General features: G+C 42.3%; 1 protein-coding gene across 1 annotated transcript; it reads right to left on the bottom strand.

Moving 5' to 3' along the window:
* Positions 1-11,664: 11,664 nt before the first annotated feature.
* On the bottom strand, positions 11,665-23,058 carry timeless (timeless circadian clock). The gene is made up of 30 exons (XM_052075390.1): positions 22,903-23,058; positions 22,060-22,163; positions 21,785-21,938; positions 21,477-21,591; positions 21,167-21,229; positions 20,940-21,041; positions 20,420-20,575; positions 20,195-20,328; positions 19,977-20,064; positions 19,728-19,904; positions 19,340-19,557; positions 19,150-19,253; positions 18,474-18,643; positions 18,273-18,398; positions 17,931-18,082; positions 17,754-17,851; positions 17,559-17,688; positions 17,140-17,341; positions 16,772-16,911; positions 16,559-16,638; positions 16,327-16,450; positions 16,148-16,230; positions 15,912-16,066; positions 15,648-15,849; positions 14,707-14,775; positions 14,499-14,617; positions 13,477-13,711; positions 13,202-13,253; positions 13,046-13,101; positions 11,665-12,929 (listed from the first exon to the last, which is right to left on the bottom strand). The coding sequence occupies exons 2-30, from the start codon at positions 22,139-22,141 to the stop codon at positions 12,799-12,801; spliced, it is 3,717 nt and encodes a 1,238-aa protein (XP_051931350.1). The 5' UTR covers positions 22,142-22,163; positions 22,903-23,058; the 3' UTR covers positions 11,665-12,798.
* Between the last annotated feature and the right edge of the window lie 679 nt (positions 23,059-23,737).

Genomic DNA, 23,737 nt, shown 5'->3' with positions numbered 1-23,737 from the left:
TCATTCCAAGGTTGGTGCTTGCTAAAATCGTGCAAAATTTCAAATTCTCATATGTAATAAAGGGTTGAGCCTTTCCTGTAAGCCATAAAGAAAGTAATAAATAAAAAGAATTGAGGCTTTGTAATGCTTATCAAGTCTGAGGTCATCGACTACCTTGCCAATTTGAAATGAAAATCAACAGTCAGCTCATAAAATCCACTGCCCTTTGCAACAGAATTTTAGGTTGTCATGCTAACTTTTCTAGAACATTTCAGTCACTCTCTTGAGCGTGAGCATTCCAAAATCATCTGAGAAGTAATTCAGTTAAGTCTAGATGAACACTCGAAGACACTCCCGTGTGTCTGTGCGTCTGCATCATGTTACGATGAGTCACAATGGTTTCCAATGTCTTGTAGCTTTGAGAAGACCTCGCCGCTGTTGGGAGAATAGAGCCATTGTGAGGCCGGAACAAAAACCCAGAGGCCCATCCCATGACCTCTAGCGGCACTTGCAAGTAACCGCGCACGTCAAACTGGAGGAGGGGGGGGGGGGCAAGTCACGACGGCAGGGAGCACCAAGGAGACGAGTGGAGAAGCGAATGTTTGCTATAAGATGGGAGCCAAGCGCTTACTTTGGATGGCGGCGCACTGATGGGAGGGAGGAGGGACTGACGACAAGCAACATGATTGATCATCAAGATGGAACTCAAGCAATGCTTCCACGCCGCATTTTCTACTTTCGCTCAAATCACCCGGCAACTAAGTGAATACGCACCAACAAGACCAACAGTCTGTAGTCCAGCTAGCAAACACGTAAGGCTTGGAGTTAAAAGAGCCAACATTTTCAACTGGGAACCGGTATCCATTTTAAGTTTTATAGATAATTATTCTCAGTCAAATACAAATTTAATGAGTGGCATAAATCACACAGCTTTATTGTCTTACAGCGATACACGTGTGGCGCCCAATACTACTTAAGCGAACAAAAATAATTCCTTGGACTTGAAAAACAAATGCCCTCGGAGCCCAGACAGAACCATCGGACAAATGGGCCATTAAACAAATTATGCACAAAAGGTATAGTTGCTAAAGTGATTCTTGAAAAGAACATCGAGCATCGTGGAATGCTTTCATGGAGACTCTTGCGTTTTCTGTGAGCTCGCATCCTTAACAGCAATGAGGAATTTCTGACTGAATCTTTTAAATCCAAAATTTTTAGCCAGCTCACCTAATAACCAATTCAAACTTAATCGCCCCCCCCCCACACACACAATTTTTAGAAAGGCAATTTCTGAATAGAAACACACCCCAAAAAAAGGTCACTGATGGTGTAGAACACAGGTGTCAAAGTCGAGGCCCGGGGGCCAGATTTGGCCCGCCACATCATTATAAGTGGCCCGCGAAAACAAATCAAGGACGTCAAGTACCATGATGCTCGGAACCAAAATGTCAAACTGTCATACACAATCCATAATTACATGTTATTGCTAGCATTTTCTCATAACCAAACCCCTTATTATATTAATGTAAACAATGTTGAAACAAGTCATTATTCATGACTTTGGATTTCTAAACTAGTTATCCATCAATTTGTTTTTGCGCTGTTTATGGAATATGTGGAGGTGATTAAACATTTAAATGATGTCCAAAACATAACGGCCCTCCTAGGGAAACCGTAACGACAATGAGGCCCGCGACAAAAATTAGTTTGACACTCCCTGATTTAGAAGTTCACTAGCTTTACTTCAGTGTTGGCAACGTGGGTTCAAATTCCCTGCTCACTTAACACTGTGCCGACTCGGTTACAAATTGATTGATTCGAGAATTATTACTGCAGCTTCAAAGTAGGTTACTGACTTGCAACCACAGTCGGATTGCATCACTGCTGTAGCAAACAAAGAACACCTTGTACTGTAATTCTAATTTAAATACAGACTGGTAGTTAATACGAGTGATGAACGGCTTTCGAAAGCATCCCATAACAATTGCTTAGGAGGATACTCCCCCACCCCCCTGAAGAAACGCAGCAGGGGGACTGAGTAATGCACAATTGAGTGCTCAGCTGCCGAGGAGGTCGGGCTGGCTACAAGTTCCCCGCATAGCTAATTTGGGCGCGTTTATTCAAGAGCTGGACGTGTGTCGTCAGCGAAAAACATCTTTCCCCTTACTTGATGGCCATGGCCAGCAGAGAAAATAAGATTATGAGTTGGCTGTCTGGAAGAAGCCCCCCCCCCAAAAGAACGCAAGCTGCACTCTGCACTTGCAGCCATAAATCAGGACGTCTTATTATTGGGCATGTCCACAAGTCCCCCCCCCACCCCCCCAAAAAAATTGTCATGTAGACATCAGGAGCCTTCGAGAAGATGTGGTTATCAGTGGGCTTAAATTAGCTTTTCAATTCTGAGCGGGGAATACAAATATGGGTAAACACAAATAAATTACTGTTCAACTATGACCGATCACATCTGTTTTCACTCTGGAGGATTATTGACCAGGGCATGATGTGGGGCCCCCAACTAAGCTTCCTGCTTTGGAGAAGCAGGAAGGACCTGATGAGGAAGTGGAACATCAGCTTTCAACGGTGGGGGTTCACCATTGTTTTTGTGACATGGAGCACTGACACCAGCCAAGCTTTTGGATCATCAACACCGCCCCAGATCAGTGAATAAAGCACCAACTTTGATGACTTTATGCTGCCGAGAAGATGAGCGCACTCGGTCGGAGAAGATGGACGGCAAAATCGGGACAGAACATAACATCTCTCTCTGGATCGCTCGCTAATCAAAAGAGAACATGTCACCCAAGTGAGCCTGCAGACACGACCGAGGTGGTTCCAAGCAACGGGTGTTGCAACTTTATGTGTGTTGGTTTCCTGGAACAACTTCGATAATGAGAGCAACACATTTTCCGGACTCTTAATGTTCAAAGGTGAAAGGTCAAACTCCATGCCGCCAACTACGAGAAAACATTTAACAAATAAAAAATAATAATATAGACCTACAAAATGACAACTGGCGGACCCTGGGGCCTGCGTGGCTTTTCTCCGGGTACTTCCCGCATTAGAAAAACATGCATGGCAGGTTAATGGAGCACTTTAAATTGTCCCTAGGTGTGAGTGTGAGCGTGAGCGCGGATGGCTGTTCACCTCCGTGTGCCCTGCGATTGGCAGGCAACCGGTTCAGGGTGTCCCCGACCTACTGCCTGAAGACGGCTGGGATGGGCTCCAGCACCCCCGCGACCCTTGTGAGGATAAAAGCGGATCGGAGAATGAATGGATGGATGTAAAATAACAGCTCGACTTGAACTCCAAACCTCGTTTCTGATTCAATCATCACGTACAGGAACTTTAACAGCAACATCTACAGCCCTCATTCCTGCCGTTCTCTATTTTTATTTATTCTTTGTCAGTTTGAGTTTCTGTGCCACTTGTCTGGCTCAGATGGCCAAAATGAAAAGTTATTCCCTTCTGTTCGGTCCTCGTTCAGCTGTTTCCCCCTCAGTGTCACGTCGTCTTTCCTTCATCACCAGCTGTTCAACTCCTAGCAGTAACTAGTTACTGATGATCTTTCATGTAGCTCGACATTCTGGATAATAAATAAAAATAATAAATTGGATTTTCCATGTTGTTGATATGAACGTGAAGTATTGCCAAATATATATTTCTGCAATGTGGAGATACAAATTCCACAGAGCATAATTACGTGTTAAATGATTTTTAAAAAATAACTAAATAAATTTAATGCATCTAAGTATGTCGATGGTTTCATCGTTACATTTACAGTCAAGGCGTTCAGATTGAGTTTAAGCCATATCAGAATTTTGATTGGCGGTGTATGGGTAATACTATTAGTCATAGTAATTGTATTCACATTAAAACCGATCCGTGGGTGCTAGCATCAAAGCACTTTTTAAGTTGGCAATAATCAAAAACCCGCCCCCACAAAGACACAGGCAGATAGAGTGGCACCTAATTAAAGCTCTGCCTGACTTCAGTGGAACAAAAAGGGCCTTTCAACAAAAGCCTGCGAGTCTATGTTTTAAAAACCACGAAGCGAACAACACAAAAGAGGACAGTTAAGAGGCCAGTCACATGTCTCACACGGGTTTGCTTATAACGTCACTCGGAAATATGCATCACATCTTAGCTTTGTATTCTGACTTAAGTAGGGAAATATCCCCCGTTAGATTGGCTAAATGCGGGCCAAAAGTGTATGATGGATTTCAACAAAACGTTGGTGTGCAAGTGAATGCGTGTGAAAAGCAGACTCCTGACGCGGCTATGGCCCGTTTTAGCGACTTCTGTCTGAAACGGGGGGCAGGCGAAGAAATGCCAGGCTGTATCGTGACAAATCTGATATGTCAACGTGTTGCAAAGGCGGTGGGGAGATTGGCGTTGCGCGCTAAGGCGAGGCAAATCAAAGCACTCCACTCGCGGTGAAGATGAGCTTCGATCTGACGCAGGGTGTGGCTTGAAAACACTTGGTGCGACATGAGGTTTCGATTCGAGGTTGGAAACGAACCAAAATATAAACACATGCTATTAAAGTGAGGGAAGCTCTCGTTGCTCACCCCCACCATCAAGTGTTCTCAAAGCGAAAATCCTGCGAGAGTAACTGACAGTAATTGCACCTTGAGAGCCATTTCACCAGTCGAGAAGACAGTCGCACGGTTTCCAAACAAATACAAAGCCTCAAGTTGTTCTGTCTGGTTAACTGGAAGAACCAAAGAAGTACTCCTCCACGGAAGGCGAAATGAAATAACCTGCAATCTCAATTTAGAAGTGCCATCAATGTACAGTAGCAGTTTAGGATGTTCAACTGAAAATATGACAGCTCCCAAAATCAACGTGCATAGATGAAAGTTATTTGGCATGTCAAATGTTCCACTCCGTTCCAGCAAACATAATTCGGAAGGAAATGAAAATAAAGGTGTGGTGGGTTTGCTTCGATCCATTCCCTTAAATTCCTTCCATGACACAGCGTGTACAGTTCTAAAAGTACCGGTAGTCTTTTGAATAGCCGTTTGGATGTGACGGATTCGGGGTGGTTTGCAACGTTGTTTTGGTTTCCGTTGCTGTTACAATCGCCACAACCTAAATTTTAGAGACAAACACCCCAACTGTTGTGTTAAAGCATGGGTGCCCATTACGTCGATCGCGATCGACCGGTAAATCGCGGACTGGTCCCAAGTCGATCGGACGGGTGTGGAGGAGAAAAAACAAACAAACAACCATTTATGTGTCTTGTGAGTAATATATTTTTTGTGTTCATGTACATTGCACCGTAATCATCCTACCATTCTTGTTTTTACAAAAAGTATTTTAAAAAAAAAATAAATAAAGCAGGTAAATCTTTAACCTACGGTGGCGCGTGACCTGCGTCACCGGAAGTTGTTAGCGCAGCTTGTGATCAGAGCGGGTGCGCTATATATTTATCGTTATTCTCATTCAGAGTTAGTTTCGTGTACAATTCACCGAGGGCACGGGCAAAGAATAGGAATCTAGAGGGCCGAGGGAAGCGCTTTAAAATGGTACATGTGAGCTACGATAGTTAACAGGCTGCAAAAGCCTCCATGTCAGGCTGTTGCTCATCGTGGCGTGCGCGTGTATGTGCGTGTGCACAGTAACGAGTCGATTGTGGGAGGTTAGTTGATTGAAAAGTCAATCTTCGGTCCAAAAAGTTTGGGCACCGCTGTATTCAAGCTATTTGCTCTCTGTAAAATATGAGAACAGCGCTTAGTCAATGAAACCAAATAAAACATTTTAGGCCCTTTGTTGACATGATAATGGAAACTAAAAACTCAAAACATTTCGAAAGCAAGTCTCAACAGGAAATCTCGTTTGGAACAAGACAATGTTATTGTTTCCATGTGAACACTAAAAGTTGTGGTCTGCAAAAACAAAGGACAAGCACATGTGTGTTAAGTGCTCAATCTGGGTTTACTCAAGTACTTCATAGCTCATGATGATAGTGGAAACATCACAGCGGTCGAATTTGGGCTTACACGTCGACATTTACATTTACGACACCACTATTACCACCAGCCGAGTTACTTTCTCAACTGTTCTTTCGCGTAGAGTAAATGCAAACAAAGTTGCCCATATGTTGTGCTTCTATCAACAATGACTGGCAGGTCGGGATTGCATGACTTCAGATTTTTGTTGATTTTGTTGAGAGTAATGTCGTCAAATTCAAGTCGAATCGTCCATCCATCCATTTTCTGATCGACTTATCCTCACAAAGGCCGCGGGGGACACCCTGAACTGGTTGTCAGCCAATCACAGGGCACAAACAGAGACAAACAACCATTCACGCTCACACTCGCAACTACGGACAATTCAGAGTGTTCAATCAGTCTGCCCTGCATGTTTTTGGAATGTGGGAGGAAACCGGAGTACCCAGAGAAAACCCACCAAAAAAAAAATCCTCTTGCTGGGTGTGCTTGCCACTGGGATATCCAGATAAAGTTCGTACAACCAAGTGGGGGGCAGGTGGGGTGTTCTCATACTGGGCCCACCAACGCTCGAGCACGCCCGCGACACTTGTATGGATAGCGGATTAGAAAATGGATGGACCACCATAGCAACAGGTTTGCAAACGCACATTGGCAAATAATCAGGGACCTCGTCATGTGCGGCAGAATCATTTCCCAATCTGCTTCCACTTTGAGAGTGCAGGGGCCGAAAAGTTTTTTTTTTTAAACTGCACCCCCCCCCCCCCCCCATTTACTTGTACCAATGCTGATGCTTGATTTCAATCAATTCAGGTGACGGACTAATTTCTCTGCCTCCTACACAATTAGCGATGATCATGCCGTGATCCGAATTATGGTGTCGTACAGTTTTCATATTGACTAGTCTGTATAACACTTGACGGTTTAGCATGTACATTACAGCGCTGTCTGTTGATGACTTTTAAAACAAAAAACCCAATACAGAATACATTCAGATTTTACACTTGGTGATCCTCATGCAAAACATCCAGTTATTAAACTGGTACGAAACGGATTGCATGGCTACGATTGACAGTGAGCGTTATTATTGAATAACGCCTCTCAGTTACGCCAGTAGGCACACAAAGCATGTGGGAAAATCCATATTGTCATATCAAACAATATACTTCTCGTGTGAACTTGAGCTGCGGCAGATTGCATCATTCTTCTTCTTCTTCTTCTTCTTCTTCATTGCTGTTGTTCAAAAAGACAAGCTCAACAGTTCCAATGCTCGGATGTGACCATGTGCTCGGCATCTGCATAAAACTACTCAGCCAAGGCATACACTCAAAACAGCAAAAGCCCACAGCAATCCCTCAACGCTTCTTTTGGTGAAGTCACATTTCACGTCATTATTCAGCAGTGTCGCTGTAAACCAGCATTTACTTCGGCCTCTTGAATGATATCTGCGTCCCTTTGAAAGGAGGGACAAGGCTAAAGCCGAGTTGTTTCTTCTTCACGCCGAGGACTTGGACGTGTTCTGTTATACGGAGTTGTTTTGACCTGACGTGGCTCCTCTGATAGGACAGCTAATGCAAAACAAGGAATTTCAAATGCTCCTTATCAAGTCCAATCCGCTCAGTTCATTTTTAGAAGCGTTTGTTTTTGTCATGTAACTGGACAGAGATAGAAAGCTTTATCGCAGTCGAAAATGAAATCTAAACGTCACATAATGCTACAAGAACACAAGCATTGGGACACCGGATCATCACAACCATACAAGTGCCGACAGTGAACATGAAATGAATTATGGAGTATTTTGGAGGGTTCATTCATCCAGAAGAACATTTCTGAGGACCTGCCGGCTCAATATCTCTGGTGTATAAAGTTCATCAAGTTGTTGGAAGAGGGTGGAGATCAAGGACCTTCACGCCAAACTTATCCAGTTAGCATATACAGTACGGCGCTTTAAGATAATTGTTTAATTTTTTGTGTAACCACGCTCATCACTCAAAACACTTTTATCTCAAAATCATCTTTCCCCATTGAAATGAATGAAAATATAGTATATTCCAGCATGCCCAACATGACCACAAAAAATCATAATGTGTTTTGTAATCAGAACATTTGTATTTTGTAATACAATAATGACATCAAATGGAATAACATTGGAATAACAAAATTTTGCCCTATTTTTCTACAATCAGTGGAAATCGTGCTGCTTCTTGTGTGCTTTAGCCACATGGGAGCAGAGACAACACGAAGAAGAGTTTAACAACCAAAACAAACATTTTTTGCAAAGATAAAGAATATATGGCTGAGTATTACGTCTGTCTTCAGGTGTTATTTGTGTTCAGATTTATCTTGTTTAAAGATCATAACAGCATGAAACTATTAGTTAGCCTGTCCAGTCTTTAGCATTGCTTGTAAACATTACGTTGACGTCGTCGGGTCACTTGTATCACATGACACTACTCTATATAAAGACTTAAAATACAGGGGGTACTATGTTCAATCCACCTTGATTGATTAATTCACGTGTAGGCAAGATAGACAAGGTGAGTGTACTTGTAGTGTGTACAGGGGTCAGCATTGACTTGTTGTGTTCAGGGATATAATACCAGTTTTGTTCATGCAGCAAATATACAATGACAATATGCTGTCATCTCCCTATTAAAACTCATAAAAATTGTTTTTTTCATTACATAATTTATTTAAACCCTGATATGTTCTAAAAACAAGCAAGATTCTACCTACGTCCTTAAAAAAAACAAGTCATGATGCTGGTGTCTGTGCTAATTAAAAGGTTGCTAGCAAAGTAACATGCACAGTCTGACTTGTCATTTTACCTCTTCTCCTGCCTTCTTTTTTTGCTCCAAAGCGGGAAAGTATTTCATGTCTGCCTTTTCTAAAGGGCAAAACCATCTGGTGCAAACTGACAGACTAGGTCAATAGATAAAGTGGGGGTTGTAACGACAGCCTTCAAGTCCCCGGCAAAGACAGGACCTGTAGGCTGTCATCTGACTACCCCAAAACCAAGAGGCACTCCCACCCTAGATCACAGAACACAACCGCAGGGCTCAAACTCCTGGCACTCCATGTAGGCCACAAGGAGAAATGTTGGCCTTGTGAAGTGAAGAATGTATTTAGGGTTTGCATAGAATGTACAAACCTAAAATTGTGTCTTTTAAATAGAGCTTAACTATATGACGTGGGCGAGGGGGGGGTTATTTTGTAGCATACTGCAAATAGCTTATGGTGATTGAAATACAAAAATAAAATGTAATGTGGCTGTTTTCTTTGTTATAACAATGTTGACCGCAAATTCCAAAGTATTTGGCGTCTTATCCATTACTAATTTCAGATTAAGTTCAGGTTTGTAAAACAACCTGCCGCTGGAAAGGAATGCTTTACAAATGTCAATACCACAAATGAAATTTTTTCCACGTACAAACGCACACGAAACTGCACACTTTGTCAAGTCATGTTTAGCACTGAAAGATGCTCAACAAAAGTCACAAGATCGTTATGCGTGTGCGGGGGATGCTCGAATAGGAACTCGCCACCTATAGCACTGTTGTTTTATGACGCCACATGGTTACTAAAACAACTTTGTGACTAGAAAGAGTGGTGCATTAAAAAAAGTAAATGTATGGTACAAGGTATTAGAACGACCAAGGAAAACTTACCGAGGGAGCCAGCAGCTTGGGACGTTCACTCGTGCAGGACAATCGGTGCTGTCAGTAGACGAATTACTCCGCCATTCACAAACACAAAAGCGGTGAAAATGGACCAGGGAAAACCGGTCTTTCCTAACTTTTCCTTGGGCTCCTTGTTTTTTTTAAAGGCGACTACAATTACAACACGCCTACAACATCGTTTCCCTCCCACGTGTAAATTGTCCGAAAGGTGTTATTTAGGGGAATCGATTATTTAGTGAGTTGAGTTAGCCGTGGGAGTGGAGAAGGAGGTTCGGGCTACACTTAGGACGAGGCCCGGTCCAACCTCCCTCTCTCTCTCCCTCTCTCTCTCTCTCTCTCTCTCTCTCTCTCGCTCTCTCGCTCCCTTGGAAAGTCTCCCTCTTGTCGTCATGCACCGCCCATGCCCCCCCCTTCTTTATCTGTTTTAACGCCTCAAAAAAAACTTTCCCCCCCTCACTAGTCAGGCAAATACCTCTCGGTCGTGGGCTCCTGGAGAGGGTGACTTGAGTCCGTTGGAGGGGAGATAGAGGAGGGGTCGGGGCATCCAGTTTTTTGGAACTCGGCACCTCCTCCATTTTATTATTCTTCATTTTGTTGGGTATTTCGCTGGCATCGGGCAGAAGCCTCTGGTCGTAATTAGATGCCCCCCCCCCGCCACAAATTTATACTTTTGGTCAGACCACGTGCGAGTTATTTATTATTATATATATTTTTTTTACAAATGTTTGAAGAATTTCCTGTAAAGTGTTAAAAACAGGGCCGTGCATTGAGTGGGGCCAACAGGGCAGCAGCCCCGGACATTCAGTCGTTTGGAAATCGAGACTCAATGCTGTACCAGCATTGCCAGTGACCAACTGACTACACCAGATTTTGCATTCTTCATTTGAAAGGCATTATCAGGCCTTTACTGCAGCCGCTTTCGGTTCTTGTTTATTTATGCGAGTTTCTCCTTTCAGACTCCACTTTAGGAGGTGAAAGGTATGCTGTCCTGGGTTACGGGCTGGCGATTCTTGTGGTCTCCTTTTTTTTCTTATCGTTCACACTTATAATTTGGTTTATGATTGTTTCAGTTTCATACCTACTTAGCATTAACTTTATAGACATGAATTGCTGTCCTCATTGTAGAGCTTGTACAATTTATAAAAAGCCACAGCTCCGATGTTGTACAGTATATGCATAACGTGTACCAGTTTAACGTCCAGGCTTGTCCCTAGCAGCCACGGCCTGTCATCCAATAATGGTTAGTGGAATGTGATTAAGTAAGCAATTCAAGCGGTTACTTGGGCACGTCTACTTTCACAACACAATTTCTAAAAACAATTGAACCCTTTCTTGTGAAGACCAAAACATCTGGTACGTTACAATGTAATGACTTGAAGCTCATCATCTTACTCACATATGTTTTGCAATATGTAGCTCTGCTCGCTATTAAATTATAGCACGAGTCACAGGTAAGAGACTCATGTCAACACATGCTCCATCCATGATAAACAGTGCGTTTGTGGCTGTATGTGAAAGGCTCTAACAAACTTCATATACAAGTAAGAAAACTGCTGTGCACATTGAAATACTTAAACTGTTGTCTGTTTTCAAAGGAAATGCTCGTCTTTGTTTTGAGAGATATAAATCTGGCATCTATTCCCGCAAACTTGCAAAATGTGTGTGTGTGTGTGTGTGCGTCTGCACCTCAGATGTATGCAATAAAGCGGCCAGGGTTATTCTTATGTTCTGGTCACACACTCACACAAAAAAACGAGTCATCGTGATTGTAAAACACAGCATTATTTCACAGGCACATGTTTCTTTGATCCCGTCAATTAAAATGCACCTCAAGGCATACACGAACCCACCCAATTGTACGTACACACAGTCAAGGTTCTTTCTGTGGACCAACGGGTCGGATTGAGGCTTTTGTGAGGTAGGGGCAGCGCAGATGCTGTGACAGGAAGTTGCTAACATAGTCCAGATGTGAGGACAAGAGACCACCTCCCACACAGCTGGAATATGAGCGTGACTTAAGGCAGCGACTGCTGTCTCACACACACACACACACACACACACACACACACACACACACACACACACACACACACACACACACACACACACACACACACACACACACACACACACACACACACACACACACACACACACACACACACACACACACACACACACACACACACACGAGATCCTTGTTTTGAAGAAAGCTCTCCTGAAAATCAAAGCTCACTGCTGTACTTGTATTATCTACATTCATATTTGATATCACCTAATGCAGGGAGTGGCATTTTACGTTCCATGGATCGAATACGTCCCACGAGAACATTTGGTTCGGCCTGCCAAACAATTCTAGAAAGAAATAAAATCTTGGTGTAACTGAAAGCAACAAAACATCTAACCCACAATCATTCCAACATTTCAGATATAGTCGGCCTCTCGGAGGACTTCATAAAACCGAAACCCTGATAGGAAAAGGGTCTCCACCCAGGCCCCGAATGAAGTGATATGTACTTGGCGTTTGTTGGGACTGTGAGCCAAATTGTATCCTTGGTGCTCTCTACTACCACCTCCAGGTATTATGATGTAAGCGACCTGGCCCCAATCCGCTACCCTTTCTCTAAAGGACACCACAGATCACACAGTAGATCGAATTCAACAATTTAAGAAAATGTAATCAAATACAAGAGCTATATCAAAACCTTTCCGAGAATAATAATTTTAGTTTCGAGGTATTCGTTTAACCGTTTATTGTTGTGGTTGTAGTTTGTAAAGGTGCAGAACTGCAGTGAATCGTTTAGTCAAGTAAACCTTTGGGTATGCTGAAAAATATACAGCTTTGATTATATTTTTATGTCTTACTACGCTGTGATTAGACCAAATAAACCACAATTGTTCAATTTTTTTTTCTGACCACAGAATTTTATTTGAAAATACAAATTATTAGACTAGATTTGTGCCAAGACATATCTTATGGCATTTGTTGACAGAGCAGCTATCATATTTAATTACAGGGTATACAAAATATACGTGGCTATTTATGATGGAAGTTGAAAGAGAAAGCAGCATCATGACTACATGCTAGTATAAGGGTGACCGTTTGAAAATGAAAACCGACACCTAACAGAAGGAACTGTTTCTTTGGGTTGTTTGTTTTCACTGTCTTGACTGCTTTGGGAGGGCAATTAATCCTCTTCCTCATCTTCATCAATTAATACCATCTTCCGTCGACGCTTCACTGGTGCAGAAACATCTTCCTCGTCTGAATCTGCGTCACCGTTTGTGTGAGTATCCATTACAGTTGTGGAACAGTCATCTGCAAAGACAGTCTGGCTCAATCGTATTTTCACATCCAGTTACTGCTTGAAATGCATTATAAGCCGATGTAAGTTTCATTCCTAACAAAAACGTAAATGACATAGAATACAATACCCTGCTCCTCGGCATTGTCCAACATTCTGTTTCTTTTAGTCGTCTTCTCTTTAGCCCTAAAGTACAGACATCAGATGAAGATTTAACTCATTTACAAGCGAAACAGTTACTTTTGAGCAAGGTTTAACAAATCGACGCAAGTTTTGGTCCCCTCACCTCTCAAATGAACTCTTTGCATCTTCAATAGAAGCTAAATCCAAACCAAGGACTGAAATAAAAGGGCAGAGAAATAACTGACATGATTTGCCAACCCATTTACCAGCCTCAGAAAACAAGGCCAAGTGCAACAATGCTGACTCCCACAAACACACAGTAGTTATGGCCACTGACAAAACAAAAGGCGATTATTGTATAAAACCCAAGTACAACATGTACTTCGCTGCAAGAGAGACCTGCAATTAAAAGACAGAGGATGAGGTGTCCACACATACCGTCATCTTTGCTTGAGTGCTGTTTCCTCTTGCGTGCAACGACCAGGGCTCTCAAAGCATCCGCTCGTTGTGAATCAGAGACTTCCTTTTTCTCCTCCCGATGTTCTTCAGGTGGGTCGTCGTCTTCCACAAGGACCTCTTCACTTTTAGATTCATTTGGATTTTGCCTGAGAGACGCAGCTGCACTACGGAGCTGAGATGAGCTGATCTTTTCTGGGATTCTCCAAAATGTCTCCTAATAAGCACGCGTTATAGAAAAAGATGTGTCAAGCTTTACTGAAGCGGTGGGATTTTTAATTATTTCAAAATACAACACGGAAATAGTACCGTATTGGCCTGAATATAAGACGGTGTTTTTTTGCATTGAAATAAGACTGAAAAAGTGGGGGCCGTCTTATATTCGGGGTCTAGACATTATACCCATTCAAGACGCTAGATGGCGCAAGATATCATTGAAGCGAACGCTGAACTTGACTCGCCATGCCAAAGTGAACCCCTGTCACGAAGAATAAAAATAAAAATAGCGGTAGCACGAAGAAGAAAAATAAAAAATAGCGGTAAGTAAAGAGAAGAGATAACAGAAAATGGAGAAACGTAGCGACAATCTGGAGAAAAGTGGGTCGAAGATCGGCCTGGTTAACCGGCAGCTGAGGAGAAGTTATGATGTACCAGTAATTTACATTTCAAAAACCAGAAGCCATTCATTTACAAATGTGATTGCACTTTAGTTTACATATCTAAATCTTCAGATATTAAGATTAGAATGAGGCAAAATAACATGCTTTTTCTCTCAAATATATTGTTATATTCATTTGTTTCAGATGTACTGTAATTATTTTCTGTATAAAAATGAATTTTGTGTTCAAAAAGTATTTTCTCAAACTTACGTCTTGAAAAAGAGGGGGTCGTCTTATAATCAGGGCCGTCTTATATTCGGGCCAATACGGTATATTGGTCACCGGAAGCAGCAAGATGGGAGTGTCTGAAACTTGCCAGTGTAATACTGAGCAATATATCCCCACCTGTTCATTTGCAGGCGCCCGCATTCCAAGGTTGCGTAGCAGCCCGTGGAAGGTCTTGTCCTCCATAGCGTCTTCACATGCCTCAGTGAGGGGGACAAGAGGCGTAGCCTGGGAAAAACCTGGCCACGGAGCACATAACACCAAGTCTTAAGTGGACATTCTTGAACATATTTTTCAACCAACTCATCCTTTTGCCGACTCTTCTTACCATCTTCTTCCCGGCTTTTAGCTGCTCGGTCCAGACAGCGTTGTAACCACTGAAGGGCTTCAGACATGCCTGGATGACAAACAAAGTCAAGATGACCCTTGCGACAGCAAATTATAGTAAATCAATAACATTGAACGATATCAAGAAAATAAAATGTCTGCTCTGCGTCACACTGAAAGGTGTTTCTATGTTTGTCACATTTATTTAAGTATGTACCGCATGATCAAATTCTACACGACATGACCACTGCTCTGAAATGACTGTGAGTGCGACGTCCATGGTTTTTGGTTTGAGAAGGCAGATCCGCTTGCATCCAGCAGAAAAATGCACTGAAATAAATTAGTCCATCACCTCAATTGATTTAAATTGTCTTCTGTTTCCTGTATCCACAGCTTAGTGAGGGAGAACCAATAAAGGGGGGTAGGGGAGGGGGGACAGGCTCCAGTAGGATTCAGCAACTTTTCAGGTCACACTATCCAAGCGGAAGGACAGTGGGGAATTATTCCACTACGTGCAAAGAGGTGCATGGTTATTTGCAGACAACAAATTACTACAATGCAGAACCAGCTATTGTGGTGGGCCCAAAACAGGGACAGGTTCCCAGTTTCCAGCCCACGCCAGTGCTCTAATGTGCATGTTCTACATAAATGCAGTGTTTGAGAGCTGTTCATTGTCAATGAATGTAGATTACTGCAGAACATTCCCTCCTACGGCGATTTAAAAAAAGAATAGTACAGTACTTTCCTGAAAAAATACAAATGACAACAACAAAGAGTCGACGTCAATCGACTTAAAGACATCTGAAGTTGCGCAGCCCTGACTGTGACAGAATCAGAACTGAGTAGTTACATTGTTGTAAAAGCAGACTGTGATCCCACTGTTGTTTTATATCCTGAGAGTGTAGTGAGTAAATAAAAAGTAACCAAAAAAATAATAATCACCTTCCTCATGCAGCCTCGAGACCTTGGCACCAACACTAGCCTGCCTTTCCTCTTTCGACACAAGGCTCTGGCGCCTCCTGCTGCCACTGCTCTGTCCTTCTTCCAATTCCAGCTCATCATCTTCCTCACTTTCTTCAGACTCATCCTCATCTTCTCTGTTCAGAGGCTCTTGTGTGAGTTCAGCTAGGAAATCCTCTTCACTCTGCAGGAAGAATTTTTCAGTTTTCCTTGTTTGGTTGTCTTACAACAGTTATTAGAACTTACCATTTTTGCTGCCGAGTTTTTGGGATGGGCACTTCGACTCCTCTTCTTGTAAAGTTCTCGCCTCTCTGAGACTAGGCCCAAGCTGAGCAGCTTGTCCACCACGCGTGCACGAGAGCGCTTGGCCGTGAGCTTCTTAAGAATGTTGCCAAGCACGTCTGGGGGAATTCAAAATCAAACTTAGATGGAGTCTTCTCAATAAATAAGCTGCTTTGGTCAATGAAGCACTCAGAGATTACCATCGGAGTCTTTGTATTCTTCATAGAGCATCTGAAGTTCTTCTTCCTGGTCCTCAGTCCAAAGAACGATGTTGGTACCTTTCCTTTGATGCAGAAAATAATTTTCAGTTGATTAGTTATCCATTCCAATTGATTACATGAAAGAAAACATGAGGCGGCTGATGGTCCGGCCAACATACTTGGGTTTCTTCAGCTCTTTAGCGCTGTCCACCAGACCCATGCGCACCAACTGGGTCACAACCTGCCTCCGTGTGCGTGTGCTGTTGCTCAGCAACGGCAGCAGGGTCTCCACAATGTCTGGCACTGGCAAGAGTCCGCAAATAGCAACAGGAAGCTGTATTAGTTCCCCATTTAACGCAACATGCAAAATAATTGACAAACAGGAGTGCTAACAGTAAATTAAAATCAAACCTTCAGAGTGCCGGTGCTCTTCATAAAGTTTAGCCAATTCCTGCTCCTCTTCTTCCGTCCAAGCTGGCATCTTTTCCACTCTGAAAATTGTAAGACAATTATCAGATCATTTGAAAATTTTCCAGCAGGTTATGTGTGCGTTTCTCACATTTTGAAACAAATGCATCTTTTCCAATTTTTACATTGATACGGTATATAAAGAAAATCACCAACCCATCTTTGACATAGCCTTCAGTCATCTCACGCACAGCGCCGACATTTTTCCAGAACAACAGTTCCACGTAGGCCTTGTTGTTGGTGGCCGCCAGGGAAAAGAAACGGTTGAGCACATACTTTGCAAAAGTGACCAGCTCCTGCAGTGGACAGAAAGGAGGTTAGAGATCATCGGCCTCATCATTGTCGTTTGTTTGTTTGTTACCTGCAAAAGTAATTGAGTCCATGAAAAACTACCGACCTCGACAAAGCCATTACATGTGGACGCAGAGCAAGGAATTTTACCCACCAACGATGCTGGACATTCGAGCCATTTACAACATAGGCTACGCTCTACTTGGCTTTTCTTACTTGTGTTATGAGCCAACCTTGTAAGCAGCAGCAGCTGCGTCACTCAGGATTTTGTTGAAAAGATGGAAGACTGACAGCTGATACAGCAAGGCGTCCATTTTGAGGTCAAATGCCACACGGTGAAGCATTCGAGCGATGCAGTGGTTTGTGTGAGGTGTGTTTTTGGCGTAGGATTTGAGTAAGAGCAGGTATGGACGTACAACGTTGGGGTTGGCGAACCTGTGCGGGGCGGAAAAAAATTGAAAAAATAAATCGACAAAGAAATGTCAGCGTGGAGTGATTTGAGAGGCAAAATGTCAGCTTGGGCACCAAAAGGTGAACAGTCCAAAGGTCATACTGAAATAAAATACAAACAACGTGGAACTGGAATGGGGCCAGTTTCTGTATTGATCATGCATATAGAAAAGTTCATTCTTTGATAAAGTTATTGACTCACTTTTTGATAAAGTCCAGAAATTTGAACTCGGTTTCAGAAACCTGGACTGCCTCCATTTCTTCATCCTCTTCTAGATCAGCATCATCCTCACCTTCCTCTTCCATCTGAGTTTCAGGAGGAGGGGCCGACCCTGAAATCAACGGTTAAAAGTGAATCCTGCATACAGACGGCGCAATGCACATGCCGTGTGCATACTTGGCAGTTCTGCATGCAAGATCTGCTTGAGGAGTTCCAGTTCTTCTTCAGGTTCCACATCAGTCGAGCCAAACACGTCTCCCTCGGGCCATACTTCCCTGAGTGCAATCGTTTCTTTAATCTTTTTAAGTTTTTGATTGGTGCTTGAAGCTAACTGTGTGGTGTATTACGACTGACCTGGCAGCCCTCAGTAGCGCTAAAGCCTCAGATCCTAATTGAGCCTGCAACGCATCCTGCACCCGTACCATTGCCTCAGTCCGCTGCTCCTCGAGAGGAGTTTCCGATGTGGCATCGAAAGGCACGATACTCTCAGTTAGAGACTCTGCCAGCTGCCAAAGAGGGCAGAAAAAGAATGGATGATGATTAGTCATGGCAAACCAATTTAAAAAAATGGGACTTGCATCTCGAAAAGTTGAGGCACTCTTAAATCGAGATACGACAGCATTTTCTTTGGTGGTGTCCCAATACTTAATAAAAAGTCATATGCGTTTCTTTTTCATTACAAGTGATTACACTGACCTGAAAATTTACAACCTTCAGTTGTTCTTCCACATTTTTCCAGGTATCTGCCAGAGCTTCTGGGGTTCTTTGTACAACTGGCTGTTTTTTGTCTTTCTTGGATTTTTTCCGCTTCACTCGCTTTTTCTGTAAAATCACCACATCAAGAACTGATTCGGTAATCAAAGAAGTGCATTGGAGAAATTCATAACCAAATTGTACCTGCACAACCAAGTTCCTGCGACCTTTGCAGAAGCGCTCGAGCATACGCAGGAAGAGATGCGTCGACTCCACCAAGTCTTTCAGGTAGGACTGCGGCTGCGTTGTTCCGTCATATTTTCTCAGCAGAGTCAGGAATATCTCCCTATATTCCATCAGGTAGAATATGTTACCTATAAGGTAGGAGGGGGTAGGGTGAGGGGGGGGGGGAGCAATGACAATCAATCATTTTTATATCACTAAAACATTTTTTACATAGACACCTCGTATTTTATGCTTTGTGCAACTATGTCCTGAGGTGTTAGTCACCTTTAAAACTATACAACACACTCAGTGGTCTCAACATTACATATACTGGCACATCAAGTTCAGACGAATAGTCAATAAAAGTGCTGAATTACCAACCAATTGTTTTTTTTTTTTTTTTTTTTTTTTTAACAATGAAAATACTCAGCTTTGATTTGACGGTCAGAAAGGTATTGATTTAACAAAAGGTTACTTTATCTACGGTAAAAAAAAAATCACATTATCTGTTAATTGTCTTACAATTGTCAGAGTGGAAAAGACGCCAGCTTGGACGGAAGAAGGAGCAGGAATTGTATAATCTACAAAATGATCATCTTTGTAGGTGCAGAATGTTTGTTATAACGTCTGTATTGTTTCGCATCAGTAGCAATACTTTTGATCACATTGGCGCTGTGGCGGATGCTTTCATCCTGCGATCGGTCCATCTCGTTCACCGTCATGAGCAGCTCCTGATAAGCCTTCAGTGCAAGGTGCATCCTAGCAGGAACAAGCAGGCGTAAAACATCAACGGACATCAAGTCAGCAATTTCCGAATCGCCCCGGCATCCAAACTCCATTCTTACCTACGGGACCAGGACGTGGCTTCTTTGCGGTCAGTCAAAATCATCTCGTAGTAATTGGTGATGTTGCGCTCGATGAAATTGAAAGTGCGGGTGGACATTGTCTCGGAAACTAAATCAGCTTGGAAATTGTTGCCGCGATTGAAGGCCATGAAGAAGCTGAGCGCCCACAGATAGTAAGTCTCATCGTGCTCCTGAGACTGCTCCCGAATCAGGCTTTCCTGGATATGAAGGGACAAAAAAAAAAAAAACAGAACGTCAAGATTCCTATAGTTGGAATAGCTAGGATTGTACTGTCCTACAACTGTGTGTAATATAAATGCTGAATCATATAATGGTTCATTCTAAACTATGATTGGGAAAAAAAATATTTGCTGTTGCAGCTGCTGACCTTGACAATGTACATGAGGCGATTGTAGCAGTTCTCTAAGAAGTCCACACAAAACTCTCGCAGGAAGAGTCGAACGTTTAAAGCCGAGCGCCGTTGGTCCTGCCTTTCCCGGGCCTGCCGATTTCGCCTTGGAACACGTCGGACGGCTTTACCCATGTCGTGAGTGTAGTTTTTGAACTAGGAATTAAAGGCAGGAAACAGGTCGGTGACTTTTTTTGCAATGTTTCGTAAATTGCGCCATGTACTTACATTGTGAACATTTCGATGATAAATCATATCATTGTCTCCGATTGCTTTGAGTCCTTTCACAACAAAAGACCCCCCAAATCGTGAATGCCTGACAAAAGCAAACAAATGAACACGCAATTTCAGGTGGGATTTGCAATGTGCAGTTAATCATCTGAAACTGATAAAGATATGACTGGAAAATGAAAATAATTTTGTTAAGATCTTCTCATATCATGCACCTGCTTCCTCTTTGCAATGTGCGAGAACGTTTCTCTGCTTGCTCCTTCTGCCTCAGACCTTCCAGCTCCGAAGTGTCTCTCTGCTTCTCCTCCGCCGAGCGAGCGTGTCCCGCACTCACCAAGGTGTCCGGTGTCTGCGGCCACACCACAAGAAACCTCAACCAATGAACAGCCATCTATCTCGATGTACATTGATGAGACGGAAACAAGATGTTTTGGCTTTACCTGGTCTCTGAACATGAGAGAGATTATTTCCAACACATGCATACTCCACTGCTGCTCACTCTGGGCCGATGCCAAGAACTTGAGCAGGTCATCAAAACCACTCATGTGAATGGCCCAGAGCAGCCTATCGTGGACACTGGCATCGTCATCTACTTTCTGCAATAGGAGAATATAAAATAGACACAAAAACACAAAGTGGAGAGTTGTGGTAACAACATTTACTGCTAATCGAGTCATTGTTTTTCTAATATTTTAATTTAAAGTGCAGAACTTAAACATTAAACTTCTGATTCCTTTGTAATGCTACGATATTTCTAATGGCTGTAACTTCTCAAGTAGTAAAATACATTTCGTCTCTAAACACAACTAATTAACCGCTTCAATATACAGTATGTCATTCAAACAATTGATGGAATTCTTCATAAACTCCTCAATTATTATACCAATCACCAATACAAACTTTGTAGTTAAAGTATTCTATGCATCCAGTTCATCCAATCAAACTGCAAAACATTTTAACCTTTTCTTCCAAAGGGTCTGCGGGTACATGAAGCACATTCCTGACCAGCATCAGAATTCGCTCGATGAGAAGATTGTCTTCTTCCTGCCTCTGCTCCCATTCCTGAAAGGAAAGCACATGAGCAGGAGGGGAAGGAAAACAAAAGAAAATACTTGTATGAATACTAACTGACATGTTATCCCCCCCCCCCCAAAAAAAACCATTATGTTCACTAGTCCATCGCTTACCATTTGCAACAGGTTGTACAGTGTCTCGCTTAAAACACCCAACACCTTCTCAGTCGCAAATGCCTACAATTAAAATAAAGGGGGAAAAAAGCATTGATTGGTAATTGTGACTTGATCAGATCATTTGCCACTTTATACTTTGTACTATATATTTCAGGTTATTTGTAAGTTTGAAATGTAAAGGTGGGTTTTGGCACCTACAAAGTACGATGGAAAAAGGCTCATCTAGTATGGATTCATTACAATCTTCCTTGATGGATACAAACACGGGTGGGATAAGATAACATCACAAAAGATATACTGGTGGTACCTCTTTGTAGGCTTGTAAATGAGAGGTCACTTGCAAAAAGTGGTGTCTAAATACGGGATCGTCAGGAACCTTCCCAAAGCAGAGCAGAGCAGGTTGTGTTAGATTGACCATTAGCCTGTGAAAGAACAAATAGGAACATAGTGTCATCCGGCCAATTTGAGTTATAATACTGCTATTGTACACTTTTGACTCTATATCACGAGATCAATACATTCAACACATTTACAGGTATAATCGCATGACTCTCAACTGTGTTTATAACAGTAATGATATTTTAAAAGAGGAAAGTTTCATCCTGGGGTGTTTACCGTATGCAGGCATCAAACAAGGCCTTTTCATGCCCGTGCTGAATGATAATAGGCAGAAGGTCATGTTCTAAAATGTGGCCTTCACCCAGCTGCTGGCGGACATCGCGGGTGTCGTCTTCATAGCGCAAGTACCTGATCAAATCTTTCACACTCTCTGAGACAGAAAAAACATGGGGTTGCTGTTTTTTTAATTACCGGTAGTCATCTCAGTATACATTTGTTTACATGTGGTTAAGACCAATGAGAATGGGGAGAAAAAAATCGAATCCACTGACCTAAACAATCAGCTTCTTTGTGATAAACGTCTCCTTCCAGGTATCCAAGGGCGCTGCATGTTGCCAGAAGTTCACAATTCATCCTGAATAAGTTCAAACACCCTCTGGAAAAACAAAAGGGAGGATTCACATAGAAAAAGGAGAGTAATGGTGAAATCGTTAAACTGACTGAAAATACCTCCTTCAAATGAACTCGGCACTATTCATTTCTTGCTGAATGATACGAGTAAAGGATTATCAATATGACTGTTTGCATGAATACAGTACTTCAAAGTTTATGCAGGCAAGGCGAGATAACAAAATTTTGACATTCCAAAAATTACATTCCATGCAGGAAGCCATGGTGCAATATTTCTGAAATCTGAAATTACGAGGGGGAAAAAAATACTACGAAAAAAAATGTGTGTGTCACATGCGTAACTAGTGACTGTCATCCTCGACCTCAACGGTGTCATGATTGACACTTATCGGCCAAATCGTTTTGGTACAAGTGCAACCTCAAATTATTGTCGGCATAAAACCGTATTAATAAAATATTCTGCCTTAATAAAGTACATGGCCTCAGTTTCGACGGAGACTGTTAAATTCTGACTGCAGATTTTTGTCGTCATAATGTTTGCGGAGGTGTTTATATTAGCATATCAAAACGTTTAATATTAGCATATTAAACGTGGTTTCTGTTTCACCTCTGTCATACAGCTAAATGGGGGCGGTAAGAAGAATATTATTCAACATCTCTAATTCTGCTGTTAACTCGGATTTCATTTAGAATTTTTAAACATCGATCTGATGAGCCCAACGTTGAGAGTACATCATACCGCACAAAACACGCTTTCTACTCACGTAGTGGTAGTCGTTCAATGCGTTCCCGGGCGGCGTCTACTGCCACAAAGTGTAAATTGTTATCAAGAAAAGTGTGTCGCTGGAACAAACAAGTCTAACGTAGGGTCAAGACTCGCCATCAAGTCCACAAGTCTGGCGCCAAGAAGCGAACGAAATCGGATGTAGAATGTCGTCATTGTGTGGTGTTCTTCTTGGGATATTTAAAGTGAGTGGAAAGCACGTGCTTGCACATCACTGCCATCTAGCGCTGGGAATACTTAACACAATTTCAAACAAAATACTGTAAAGCACAATACCGTACTGAACTTCGACAGTAAAATATGATACGTTTTAATTGAAAATAAATTGCAATAAAATAATAAAACATATATATATATATTTATATTGCATTATTTAATGTCCTAGGATATGTCATACATTCAAATCAAAACTGTTTCACAAAGTGGAGCACAGCTAAACTCCCATTCACCCGATTAAAAACATTAATTAGAAGTTATTAAGTCACGTTATTAACAAGCACGATCTAATCGCGACAATTCAGTTTGGTGTTCAAATCTCGGCTGTGGCCTTCCTGTGTGGAGGTTGCATCCCCATGGATGTAACCTCTCTTGGGCGTATTGGAATGGGAAGGATCGAAATTGTCCACTGTAGATGTGACTGTGAATGGATGTCAGGGGCATGCGTATTTAGTCATTTTAATGCCGAGAGCTAACTCGGTCATGGGCACATACTGTAAGGCATTTGACTATTAATCTTATCTCATCTTCCCCACTGTACAAATCTTTTTCATTTTTGTTATAATGTTCCAGAAGGTGTACTTTGCTTTTGCTTTGCT

This window comes from Hippocampus zosterae, chromosome 9 (genome assembly GCF_025434085.1).
Source record: "Hippocampus zosterae strain Florida chromosome 9, ASM2543408v3, whole genome shotgun sequence".
In the NCBI taxonomy this organism is placed as follows: Eukaryota; Metazoa; Chordata; class Actinopteri; order Syngnathiformes; family Syngnathidae; genus Hippocampus; species Hippocampus zosterae.
Note: the sequence above shows the minus strand (reverse complement) of the source record. Positions and strands in the feature narration are given on the sequence as shown.

Excerpts from the sequence above, each read along its gene's own strand:
- timeless (XM_052075390.1), bottom strand. The coding sequence starts at position 22,141 with ATGAATTGTGAACTTCTGGCAACATGCAGCGCCCTTGGATACCTGGAA. Across the intron at positions 15,850-15,911 it reads AAAACTCGGCAGCAAAAATG|AGTGAAGAGGATTTCCTAGC; the intron begins GTAAGTTCTAAT and ends TTCTTCCTGCAG. Across the intron at positions 14,776-15,647 it reads CTCGAGGCTGCATGAGGAAG|GCATGTCTGAAGCCCTTCAG; the intron begins GTGATTATTATT and ends TTTGTCATCCAG.